We start from the raw sequence: 13886 nt of genomic DNA, 5'->3' as shown, positions 1-13886 counted from the left end.
TTACGTGCGTGGCATAGATAAAATGCGCCTTCAATTGTCCTGTGTTTCAAAACTATATTCAGTCCTAGTTTCTTCTCAAGCATCCAGTACTAGACACACAAGGAAAAAATGGACTAGATGGTGTTCCAGCCTACTTCAGTATGACAACTCTTATTTTTATGACAGAGAAAAGAGAAGAACATTTTCTTCATTTCAGAGCCTACAACTGACTAATCAATATTCTTCAGTAGAGGAATTGACATCTTATGCAAGGTATCTGGACCTTAAAAACATGAAATAGTCTAGAAACATACAGTAAATTCTGTTTTAAGGTATCAATTCATTTAAGTTAGAATATATAACCATACAATACTGGAAGATAATTACCTATTGCAATAGTTAAATCTCTTCTTAGAGCAAAGCCCACTAGTCTCTGTGATTCTTTTGACATAATAACAGGAAAACCATTATAGCTGGTTTCATTTATCAAGTTTTCTATATCTTCAACTGTCATATTATCCTGCGTCAGAACTGCCAAAGGTGGATCACTTCTTCGAGGCCTCATAACATCAGCAGCCAGTGTTGTGTGAGTAAATTCTTCCTTTGCATCCAAGAAAGGATATCCATTCAGTCGAATGTGTGCTTCATAGATGCCTTCCCTACCAAAGGCATCTCCTACCCACTTACTGGTCATGACTGCAGCCATTAGGGGCACAATATATTCTAGCCCTCCAGTTAGTTCAAAGACAATAACTACCAGGGACACAGTCATCCTTGTCACACCACCTGCAAGAAAAATGGTAGTCAGTAACATTCTAATATTAGATAATATTGAATTTAGAATTTTCAGGCCTCCTGTTAGGAGCTACAAATATAGCTTGGCCAATAAAGGTCACCTGACAAACATCACTCTGTATAATACAAAGAGAAGCAGACAGAAGGAAAATGAACACAAAACTTTAAAAGAAAGAAAGGGCTTTTGGAAAAAATCCTGAAAGTCAGAAAATACAGTAGTTTGAGGAAAAGTGTGGTTCTTTCATACAAACTAAGGGGAAAAAAAAGTGTATTTTTCTATGCCACTCCTTATCTAGTTAAAAATACTGAGAAACGCAAAGAAATCCAGTAAGATGATGATTTGGAAGAATAGAACTAATGCAGGTAAGGCACAGGTATTCAACAGCTGTACTGTTCAAAAGGATTAGGAATTTAATGCTGCTGTTTAATTGCAAAACCTAAGGAGAATTCTGAGCTGACAAAAAGCATCTCTTCCTTCAGCAATATGAGAAGATAGGGATATCTCTTTCATTAGTATTCTGGATGATTTTTCTACCACCAGTTTCTGATATTACATCCTCATTCAAAAAAAGCATATGGCCTTTCTTTCAATGCATTCAGAAGCAATTAAGTTGAACTATTAAAAAACAGAATAAGCCCTCCAAAAACTATATTTGTTCCACTAGTTTATGTGATCACTCAAATGCACTCAGATGTTTCTTCCTTAAGGAAGAAGTCTACTTTTCACAGAATCTGTTCTAATAGTTTTCTAAGTTTAATTTCTAAGGAAGCTATCTAATAAGTTAGGACAAGACAAGGCCTTCAGAACCTCTCTTAGTTTAGGCGCCCAACATAAGCCTCCTTCAAAGAAGCTGATTTTTAACATTTCCTCTTAAAAATATCTCGAATTGGATTCTCCAAATCATTAGCCACTTCTGACAGTTTTGTTCAGATTATGAAACTTCAGAAACATTTTTTGCAACTCATACGGAAGCGGCAGCAAATCATATCATCTCCTTCTAATAACATCAACAGTACTTGACTCTTCAAGTCCTCTGCTTTATACGTTTCAAGAAACTGATCATTTTGACTGATGCAGTAAACGACGCCTCTCAATATCACAGAGAGGAAGTTAACAGTACTATTTAAGTTTGTTTATTTCCCAGCAGCTAATCTATTTATATTTCACATTTTATTCTTCAGATCATAAGGATCTTATGACCTTACGTAGAGATTCAAACATTTTCTTCTGAAGGGAGAAGTCCACATAAAAAGGTGCTCTAATACTGTACATGTTTATATCTCCCTTTATTTTTAATCATTATTTTACGTAGGTACAAGAAATCAGATCTTTTATTTATTTTGTTATAGTTTAATTACCTAAGCATGCAGCAGCACCAACCATGGCATAAAGACCAGGCGTAATACAATCAGCTCCAACTTCACACCACTCCTTGAAAATGAACCAGTCGTGATGGTAATAGGCCAGCTGCTCCACTGCAATTCCCACAATCCTTCCTGCTATCGCTCCAATTGCCATACTAGGAATGAACAACCCAGATGGAACCTGCAACAGAAACACAAAAACTGCTGTCATGCTGATGGGAACATACTTGATGCATATTCTTAGAAGTAATTATTTTTGTCTGAAAGAGATGCAAATACTCAAACTGTCATGTTATCAACACATAAATTGACATTAGAAGGTTAGCAGACTTTTATGCAATGGTACTGATACCTTTGATCAACCTGGTTAGTTGAATTCAACTTTATGAGCATGTTTGTTTATATTTTACTGTATTTAAGAGCAAATCTACCAAGACCACAAGCTAGATTCTCACTGTCAATAGCAGAATTTTGCTGATATGTCTCCAATCTGAGCTGTGCCGATAGCTCTGAGAAGTCTTCCTTACTATTTCTGATGTCCCTCATTATTTCATGCTCCTCTGAATCAACATCCATGTACTAAACAAACTTAGCACATAAAAGGAACACCTTTCCAAACTGCTTCCCAACACTCCTATATATTAGGTGGCCATCTAAATAGGTAAATTTTAGAAGAAGCTCCCCTTACTTTATCATACCCCCCATCATGTATTAGCACCCTGTATTTCTGAAAGATAAACAGGTGGCTCAGCTACTATTACAAGAAAGTAGATAACAAATTAGTGTGAAAACCCACGATTCTGTCGTAATTTTGGTTATTTAATTTTTTTTCCTGTTATTAACTAAAACCTGAAAAGAACCCACCTCTTTGTCATACCAGAACAGTTTAGTAAAGTATCATTGCAAGGCTTGCTTATATCAGCAGCTTCAGAAGCAGTGAGCATTCAGCTGAGAAACTGCTGTTTTGTATCTTTTCTCCTCCTACGGAAACTAATCTCCTTTCCAAAGAACATACTGGTGTCTAAATGTCTCATTAAACTGGAAATGCCTGCTGCTTCTCCTAACAGCAGTTGTTACTATCAGAAATATGTTCCGCTGTGACTGAGGTACAAACCGTACTACAAATAAGTAGGAAGATTTTTACTTTTTACCTAAACACATCTGAACACCTCTTAAAATAATTTTATTTAAAAATTTATGTACCGTTAGTGCAGTAAGACACATTATTTTAATTATTTATTTTTAACAACTCTGCAGCAATGAAATATAAGTATTGTGCAATTCCAAACTACAGATTTTGCAATCAAATCCAAAAGCGTGTGCAGAATTGTATTTCAGAATCTACTTACATTATTATTATTATTATTATATTGTCAATATTTATAGTTGCAAAGATAATTTCCAAAAGGCAACCCAAGGACAAATCAATACAGCAAGCTTCCCAAAAGCCAGAAGACTAAGTTTCAGGGGAAAGGTTTAAGAAACGTTCCCTCTCACTGAAGAAGCCTAAGCCCTGAAGCCTAATGATAATTCTTTCAGTGTGGCTAGAGCTAACTATTCAATGCTGTCATTTTAGCATAATATCCAAACTGTGCATTTCTATCACGTTACTATCATCTCCCACAATTGAGTGTCCACGCCCCTTTCTAACTGTTAAACCCCAAATTTTCCTTGAGTGAAATTCTTTTTGTGAGCAGTACAATAGCACCTTTGAAAATGAACATTTCAGACAGAAGAGTAACTGAATAAATCTTTCAAACTGCCCCAGATTCTAGCCTGCTAGACCATTATGCCACAGAACATTAAGTCTCCAAACAGAAACAAAGTCCAAATTGTTTCTTGCTCTTTGTTAACATGGTTTTTCAGGCATCTTGCTCCTTCGCTTCTTTTCATCCCATGTAAATAATGGTTACAGGTCTCACTATGATTTACAGCTGCATTCTTTTAAATAAACTTCTGGATCACATGTCACAAAGTGGAGAGGAACCTTCACAGAGACTGGACAAGGAAAAAATAGCTTCTGCCTTGTCTCAGCAGTGTTTTCCTTCTCCTGTGCATGCCAGCTTGACTCGAGTTGTCCTTTAGAGGAGATTTATTCTGTGGCATACATATCTTCTTTGAAAGCAGCAAGGAATCAGGATTTAGGTATGACTTTGTGCTTTTTGGTAATGCAGCTGCATACAAGTTGGGTCCTGTGGCAGAGCTGTAATCCCACTCCAAACTGTGGTTCATCAGCATTCAGGCATGATGAGCCTACTGCATGTAAGTGTCAGAGTACACACATAGCCTGTTTACTCCAACACAGAGCAACACCACATGACCTTGAAAAGAACATTCTCCTATCAGCTCCCTGGTGCTCCCTGTTCACGGCAGCAAGAGCAGTAGGAAGCACCATGCCCCACAAGCAGCTCTGTTGCCTTGCTAACCTCACAGAAAATCAGTTCCTGTGGAGGAGACTAGCACGTCTGCACATGGCAACAGCTCCAGGAATAGACCTGGACAGCCCAGAGGATCTTATTAATTTAAATGAGAAAGCCCCCCCCCCCCTCCCCCAGTAAATCCTCCCTTCACAGAACTAAAGCTTAAGATGTAAATAAGTATAATATTAAAGTGACATCCCCTTCTCCAGATTCTGGCTGACACTTTAGCCAGCCAAAAACTTCAAAGCTTCAGATAAATGTACGCAAAACAATCCCATCCATGACAGCAGCATGAATCCTTGACTATTTGCAAAGTTATAAATATAATCTTACAACTTCACCAAAAAATTTCCACCAAACCTCAAGTGCTGAAGTTACAAGGAAAAGAAGCAAAAATGAATGCAGTGAAACCTTAACTCTTCTGTGAATTCGAACACACAAAGCGTGATCCCATGGTGACAACCCCATGAGAAATCACAAGATGCACACAAACACATGGTAAAAAGTCTTATAATACTCAGAAGGGCAAAGCCCTGGGTATAAGTGAAATTCTATAAAACAGATCAAGTGAGCATGTTAGAGAAGAATGTCTGAAATTCTGACCTATGGAAAATTAACATTTAAAATACATATAACAGATTTAATCTTACCCATCAACTGACATAACAAAAATAACTTCAAATAACAGACTGAAATTTCTTCTAAAATACCAACCTGTGAAGAACGCAACTTGATATTTTTCCATCAGCTACATGGAACAGCAATGTAGGCTGTGAAAAATTAAAGCCAGGGCAAATAGAAATCCTGCTTGGTGAGCATTCTGCAATCATGTTTGTGCTAAGACAGGATTGATAATCATCTAGTTGCAAAAAAGTGTGAAGGGAACCCGCCAAGTCAGAAGATGATGAAGCCATAAGAGTTACTATGTGTCATTTAGAAAACTGCCACTGTTGGAGAGAAGTGGAAGGGATCTCCAAAACTGATTTACAAAGTGACAAAATAATACTGTTTTGTAATGTCGGAGAAATTCGCAATACAATCATATGAATAGAGTCCATTTTCAAGTCATGACATGCAATATTGAAAATTTCAGAAAAGCAATCAACTGTAAAAATCATCATCAGCTCCTTTTTAATTTGACTGCAGTAATCTACATAGAGATACATTTATCTGACAAATGAGAAGAGGGGATACTAAAGAAAAGTAGTTCAAGAGGTGCAGTATTTTCATTTTCCATGTGACAGGACTAGGGAACATGAGGTTATTTTGAACTCAGTTGAATTGAGCTTTTGGAAATTTTAGAAACATTATCACTGCTCAATCAGGCCCATACAAACAGACAGCCATCCACACAATTTCTGCCCTCTATAAAATTTAACACACATTTCTATTCAGCTGAATAAACAGAAGGCTAGTTTAAACTTACTTAAACTTAGCATGGTTCTCCACGAGATTTGCTTATTAACGAAGGACAAAAACTTTTTTTTTAAACTACACTTTAAAAAAATTCTATAAACAAAGCTGCTAGCTTTGAGAGCTGGAAAGGGAGAAAAGAATAATTATATATACACAGCAGATGATGCAGTCACTGCATTCGCACTTACCTTGATACCAAAGGTGAAGACTGTCATAATTATTTTAAATATGAGGGCTAAACACAACTGCCATATAGCTGAATAGACTCCAGTGCCTGCTGGACGGTCAGGAATATCATCTACTATTTTGCTTGCGTTCATATCATTTCTGTAGTCACAGAGGGAGGAGGATTCTAACGGCCCACAGTCTGTGAAGAGCTCTTTAATAAGCTCACTGGTGTTTAGCCTTGTATATGGATTAGGAAATGCAATGACAGCCGTTATTGCTGCAACAATAATAACCTCCAGGACGGGATACTTCCCAAATTTTGTAGATTTGCGTCGACGACACCACGCGATGTTTGCTCGGATGAAAAATGCTCCCCAGAGCCCACCAAATACTCCCAGTAGAATAAAAGGAAGCAGTTCAAAAAGGTACCAAGGAGTGTGGTATTCGACATAAAAAAGCACTAGACGGCTATTACCAAAAGGATTGATGGACCTCAACACAAATGCAGCTACTAAAGCAGCAAAAAATGACCTCCATAAAGTTTTCAATGGGAAATAATAACTGACCTGCAAAAGGCAATAAATTAGAATTATTAGTGACTCAATTAAAAATACTGGAAAACTATTTTCTGCATGTGTTAGAATACTACTTGTCACCTGGCATATGTGGAAAAAAATGCACTTACATTATCACTATTATTCCTATCACTTGAAGCTCCAGCACATTATTTTATGTTATGTTTTAAAGCCCTAAAGTAATTCATACTTACATCAGTTGAAGAACAACACTAAAGCAATATTGAAGTCACTGCTGTTTTAAGGTTGTTAAGAAAAATGTGGAATAATTTCTGTTAAAAAGCTTCTCTAAGTATCTCTGCATTCATAAGGATCAGACTGTATATTGGCTGCTCTCTCAATTTCTTGCTAACACTGTTTCATCTTCTTTGGCAGTACCAACATTGAAAGGTTTCTGGCATAAACATACTCTTTTAAAGCATGATTAAAATGTTTAAAAAACAAAACAAAAAATAAATCACAAAACTCAAGGACACGTAGGTTCATACTTAAGTCCTACGTAGCCCAATTTTCAAGTGTTTTTCCCTCAGCTTTTTTGGACTTTTTTGGCAACAACAGAAGTCCTCAAAATCCCCTAATGACATAGCAGAATTACATACTAAATGATATTTTGCTTTTCAGAGATTCAGAGATTTTCTGAAGAGCATTAAAATGTCAAATTTCTTTTAAAAATGCTACATGATTGAAATAACATTCCCATGTATTTTGAAAGCAACTAATGAAAACCGATGTAGTAAAAACCACATTCCTTGGAAAACAGAGTTTGATTACCATGGCAGTCAATTTTACATGTTTTTTTTTTTTAATTGATTACTAGTGTATTCAACTATGTTTCGTGTCCACATTTTTTTTATTTAACATTTAAAATCTTGTTTTGTGAATCTGTCAGATAAGTTTCTAAAGCCTCTTACAAAATGAAATACAAGTCCTCAGATTTTTATTTTTTAGAATACATTCCCAGAGTGAAAAGCTGGTTTATCTCCATCTGTATATAAACTATAATGATTAACTGACTGTACCTATAATTGAGAATAAAGCAAAGATGATAGTTATCTGAAATACATAAAAAATATCTGGGAGTTTGCCTCTGACAGGACTCACGATTTTGAAACGTGGGTCCAAAACTAATTTCCCTCTCAGAAAAGCTTCACAGCTAAAAGTGGTCTGAGATTATTCATGTTAAAATGGACTTTTAAACTATCTTTCTTTCAGTGCCATCTCTTGACATACCTCCTCCAGACTGAAAAGGACTCCACCAATTGGGGCACCAAAGGCCACAGACACTCCTGCTGCTGAGGCAGCTGACAACACCTGGAAAAGAACAATGGTGTCAGTGTATTTTGCAGTCTGTGATTATGTTTTAAAAATTAAAAATAAAATCTCATTGAAGCTATCAGTTCTTTTTATATTCCTACTGAGGATACACAGACTTGCTAAGAGAAAGCCATCACGTAAGTCTATCGGAATGCTCATAAGACATGGCCAGTGCCCATGGCAGCCACTCACCAGGCACCAGCCATGACAAAGCCAAGGATGCTGCTCAAAGCCTCCTTAGCAAAGCACCCAAAGGAGTCTATACTGCTGTATGAAACTGCTGGTATCTCTTTATCAAGAGATTGTAGTAAGCTGTTTCTGTGCAGGAAGACGTGTGGCAGAGAAGTGCACCCATTACAAATACTGCTCAAGGGGAAAAAAAAAAAAAAAAAAAATCACCGAGACTACATAGTTTTTAAATCAAACCTAGAGATTTAGGCTCAGCAGTCTTCGACCAAAAACTTACAGGAAGATTTTGTGTGAACTGAAATAAGGGAAATTTAAGAGGAACTGAAACAGCAGCTGGTCCTGCAGCATCATGGATAAATTAAGCTTAATATATGAGGTTAGTTAAAGTGCATGCTAAATATAACAATATTGGACAAATCCCAGTAAGAACACTGATGCCAGTAGCCCACATGCTGGTGGAAGAACACACAGATAAACACAAAAGAATTATTACACTCCTTTGAGATGAACAGCTAAAAGACACAGAAGTTAAATGATTTGCTTAAGTATACATAGCTTTGAAACAGGAAATGAAATCAAGTTTCCTGTGTTCTGCAATCTTCTTCCAGAAGTTGAACCTAAGAAGTACAGCACAGCGGGGATGACACCCTTTTTCTTTTACAGTATGGGAATTCTATTGGAAAGTGAAACAATCCTGTAAAAAGAATGTTAGATCTTGCTATCCTCTATCACTATACTTGGTTTCATTACCTCTATCTACAACAAGACCAAAAACAGAGCAAAAATACTGTTGTCACCAACACTTTCATAGGAATAGTTTGTTGGTAAGTTCAAAAATAGGTCCTCTCCTCACAGCTGAGGACAATTGCCAAAACTGCACCCAAGAAGAACAGAAAGAATTTAAGTAAAATAAAATAGTCTCTGAAATAGGAGAAAGGCAAATGTGCTTTGACATGTACATTTTACCTTGGAGAATGCTAGCGTTAATACAACGTTCTTAACACAATGAATAACTGTAGATAATCCAAGCCTAAATACTAACTCAAGAACAAATACTGTCTTTTAAGAAATCAGTGTTTTGGCTATTTTTAATAAACACATCCCTAGTCTATACATTCTATAAATGTTTTTACAAGAACTTACCTCTCTTTTTTTAGCTTCATTTGTGCTGTACTTTGGAAAGAGGTATGAAAAAATATTCCCACAGCAACAGGCAACATGCACCAAGGGACCCTCTTTTCCTAAACTCAAACCTGATGCTACAGCCAACACTAATGTGATGGTTTTTATCATCAAAGTCCACTTCCCCAAGTAACCTCTGATGATGAAGCCACTCAGTATAGTTTTTATCTGGAAGAAAAATAAATCTGTTATTGGATTCTACCTGCTTCAGGAAATAGATTGCTTCAATCATTTTTGATGCATAACTTTTAAAAATTAGCCTTTTCAAATGGATAACTTTTTTTTTGTTCAGACTGCTAGACTGTCTAGTCCACTCAGTTGCCAGAAGTTTTTCATTTTCACTTGCTCTAAAAGATACGACATTAACATAAAACGACAGCAACACTATCAATTACATTTAATAGAAGATATATCTGCAGTAGCTTATAAGACTGTATTCATTGATTTAATACATAAATTGTCAAGTGAAAGTCAGAAAACTCCTGAACAAAAAATAAACCTTCTGTAAAAACTACACTGAAGGTCACCTATAAATTATTTTAATTGCAACAATATCCTCTTTGCACCAATTTTGCATTTCTCTGTGTTCTCCTTATATTTTACCACATCCATATAAAAATTTAACAGTAAATTCTGTGAGATATCAAAGATGAAAAAGATCAGTCTTTTTCACTAAAGGTACAATTTTCCTACAGTAATATTTTGCCTAATAGCGTCATGTTATTAGCCTGGAAAACATGGCCATATATGGGAAACAATAGAGTTATCAAAGCAAAAGACAACACATCTACAAAATAGGATGCACACAAAATATTGGCCAGCTGTGTGTAGAAAGTAAAGGTTAGCTAAATACATTTGAAGACCAATTTAAGACGAAACCTCCTCCAGGATAAAGGCGCAGAACTACTCTGGGCTTATTCTTATTTGTCCTTCAACTTCTACAATACATGAAGAAATGTTTACAGAAAGACTGGAAAAGTGAGACCGACCAGGATTTTAACTTTGGGGGTTTTTCGCCATTGTGTGTAGTAGCAGACAAGCAATTGTAAAAAGAACAATTTTTTAAGGATATCAAACATTTTACCTCACATATTGACTGTATGTCAGTTTGTGTTACTTAAGAAAAACAAATACAGCAAAAGATCAGCTGTTGTATCAAAGGACCCTGTATTCTGTCAATGAATCACTGCTCTCTTATAATCACAGGGCAAGTTGGGGTGTGGGGATGAAAAAAATCACTGTTCAGAAGCTCTTCAGAAGTTTATACTCTAAGCTATATATTTCCAGAAAAAGTAGTCCAGCCAAAAGCACACAGCAAAAATCTACAAACTCGGGATATACTCTGAAACTTCAAGTTTCTTTTTCAGCTATCATTGACACAACTACAGTATTTCCATTTGAACACTTACATTAATGTATTTCATCAAAGTCAGAGGGCCTTCCCTCTGACCATCTATGGTAACAGGAATTTTCATATTAATATGAAACACCTATAATATACATATTATTTAGAACTCACCTCAGGTATCCCGGAGCCACAGGCATAGGGAGCAAACACCTTCACCAGAGAAACTGCTAAGAAAGCAAAGCTCAAAGCCCAGAAAATGTACATTATGTAGTTCATTATGTATGAACCTGGACCCTAAAAACAAAAACAAAATTCCCCAAATGTTAGAATGTAAGTTTGATATATGAGCTTAATCACTACCTAAAAGTAACCTGGATGCACTCTTGTACTGTACAAGTATACTTATACATACATTTCCTGCGAAAGTAAATTATCACTAAGTCCTGAGAGTGTTAGTTTTGTTTGAAAAGCATCAAGTCATGATAACTGTACCTCAAAGACTGGGCTACACCCAGTTAGAAATTTTCTAACATTACATATTAAAAAACAAAACAAAATAATAGCACAGGCATATTTATAGCTATTAGATGCTAAAATGTACTGAATTTCAAGTTAAATGTTCTTTATTAAAAAGTTTTGTGGTAGAAAAATAAAAGCAATCTATTCTTAATTATATGAAGATAATACAAATTTCACTTTTGTTTAGCTTTTTTGTATAGTGACGATCAAGAATAAAAATTCTCACATTCATTAACAGTTCTATACTCTCCCTGTAACTTCCTTACACTGGCAACACCCCAAGCCCTCTTGCAGTGTATATAAATGCACACTTATTATGGTTTAACTGATTCATCAAAATGCTGAAAAATGGAGCAGATAGCCCCAATTTAGTACCCTACCTTAAGACCATCTTTTCTATAATCAGAAGAGTTGTTGAACAAGATCAGTGAATGGGTATATACTTACTTCTGCTTGACCAATTATTAGTTCTGCCCATGTTTTCCACTGTGGACATTTGTCTCTCTCTTCAAACGTGGTCTCATTTGAACCCCAACAACACTGTTCGTGGTTAAACCACAAAGCACTAAGGCAAATGCCTTCCTTTAAGTCAGTCATCCAATCAGCAGCAATGTCTATTAATCCTGCCAATGCCCCTGTTGTACAAAAAATTTTGTATTAGTATTCTGGGAAATAGAAATAACAAACAGCTAAAATGAAGAAATGTGGTGGCATTAATGAATGTAATCTGAAATTACAGAAATCCTAAAGAAACATATTTAAAATATTAGTGATTTCCATGTATATACTCAATTTGCAATCTGGCAAGATTAGTATTTTCCTGAAGAATCTAATACTGTGCATATTTCTGAAGTTAAATGCATCTCCCCTCAGCATCATTTTTCAATGATCCAGTGAAATTAAGGACTTCAGAGCCAGAGGACTGTTATATTTTTCTCATGAAAAAGACGATACACATTCTGACAAACGAACTATATCATGCCTCAGAGAACTCACAAACCATTCTATTTTGTACAAAACAACACATTTTGACAATTCTTACCTTGCCAAAAATCGTTTTAGAATATCATAAATAAAACACCAGATAAACTATGAGTTCAAGAAATTCTTAGTATCTGTAATTCTTGTAACCTCCAGTGGGGATTTTGTGTGCCTAGCATGTTACAGAATTAAGCCATATAGATTACTTTGAATGTCATCAGGGGTTTAAGATGAATTCTGTTTTGTAACTACATGTTGAAAACTTGCTGGAAGAGCCACTGAAAAACGGGCATTACTTAGGAGATTGCTCCAAAGCATTTAAAAAAAAAAATCATTATTTTACAAAACCAATACACTTTTTCATGGTAGCAGTATATTGAAAAGCTACATCTGAAGTGAAAATTTTTGTGACCATGAACAACTGTTAATTAGTTATAATTTCCCATTTTAAGGTATTAATCACTACTAGAGTTTGCTGCCTATAGACAGTCAACGAGCTTATTTGTGTAAATTAGTGTTACAGAATTACCTCTAATTTACCTTTACTAACCTTCGCAGGGCCTCAGTTTGTGATCTTTGCCAGTTAAAGAAAATACTCAAACTATATGGCAATATTTTATTAGAACATAACTTCAAATAAATTATGCTGATATGAACGATTAAAATACATACACAAAACCTCATCACGACTGAAATCAAGGTAGCATCCCATTGGAGATTTATCATACATGTACAGTAGAAAGTTAGCGCAACTGAAAAACCTGAGGAGTCTGATGAACAGAATTTGCTAGCTTGGTGTTTTTAGGAAGCACAGTAGAGCAATTTTAATATACATTGCAGCTTTGAGGGGAGAAAAAAAATCAATTTAGACAGCAGATACTGCACTTTTCCACTGAAATTATTACAAGCAACTTCCGGTAATTATACACCCCCAATTTGTGCACACACAGGTATATAAACACATGCTATATATACTTTGCATATGTATTTATTCATATGTGATTTGTGAAAGTGATTATGTATTTATCTCAGTGGTAATTATACCTTTACCATGCCTCTAACAGGCACATCCAACCTCCCACTAAACCACTTTACCTATCTAATTCTCTCTTTGAGATACTTGTTTGGACAAAATGGGCACAAAGTCTGTGACTTTTCACTTCTGAATATTTTTATCACTCCAAACCATGCTTATAGAAAGTGGCACTACATCACAGTGAGGCCCCAAACAAAATTCCTAAAAATACTTTAAAAACAAAAAATAAAGTTGAAGGAAAGGCCAATGAACACTGCTTGCTAAAACTAATACCTTTTGTATAGCAATCTCTACAAAGATGGACATAAACGTATAGCTAGATTTTGCTCATGTATTGCTCACATATTTGCTCACACGTGCGTTACAAGCAAGTCTGTTTACTGAAACTACATGTATGCCACAGTTACTTTTTGAAATCACGTGACAGACTCAGTAATGTTCCTAGCAAGAAAAACAAATCTGTGGCAAAAAACCATCAACTACAACCAATTAACACACAGATTTTTGAAAGAAATCTTATGGGAGAAAAGTAAATTTTAATGGACAAGGAAAACCACCACCTCAGTGATAAGATTAAGGAACATCGGTAGTTTATTAGA

The 13886-nt window shown here is 35.7% G+C and overlaps 1 protein-coding gene across 4 annotated transcripts in view; it reads right to left on the bottom strand.

Annotated features, from left to right (window-relative positions):
• Positions 1-13886, bottom strand: part of CLCN3 (chloride voltage-gated channel 3) — a 65817-nt gene that overhangs the window by 8794 nt on the left and 43137 nt on the right. For all 4 annotated transcript variants that reach the window (XM_026122891.2, XM_026122893.2, XM_026122892.2 and 1 more), the window contains 7 exons: positions 11718-11905; positions 10923-11045; positions 9365-9571; positions 7949-8029; positions 6164-6709; positions 2134-2320; positions 367-765 (listed from right to left, as the gene is read on the bottom strand). In XM_026122891.2, the coding sequence (XP_025978676.1) occupies positions 367-765; positions 2134-2320; positions 6164-6709; positions 7949-8029; positions 9365-9571; positions 10923-11045; positions 11718-11905 (1731 nt within the window). The remainder of the gene's footprint in view (positions 1-366; positions 766-2133; positions 2321-6163; positions 6710-7948; positions 8030-9364; positions 9572-10922; positions 11046-11717; positions 11906-13886) is intronic.

Source organism: Dromaius novaehollandiae, chromosome 4, assembly GCF_036370855.1.
Source record: "Dromaius novaehollandiae isolate bDroNov1 chromosome 4, bDroNov1.hap1, whole genome shotgun sequence".
Classification (NCBI taxonomy): Eukaryota; Metazoa; Chordata; class Aves; order Casuariiformes; family Dromaiidae; genus Dromaius; species Dromaius novaehollandiae.
The sequence above is the reverse complement of the archived record's forward strand: the minus strand, read 5'-3'. Positions and strand labels throughout refer to the sequence as shown.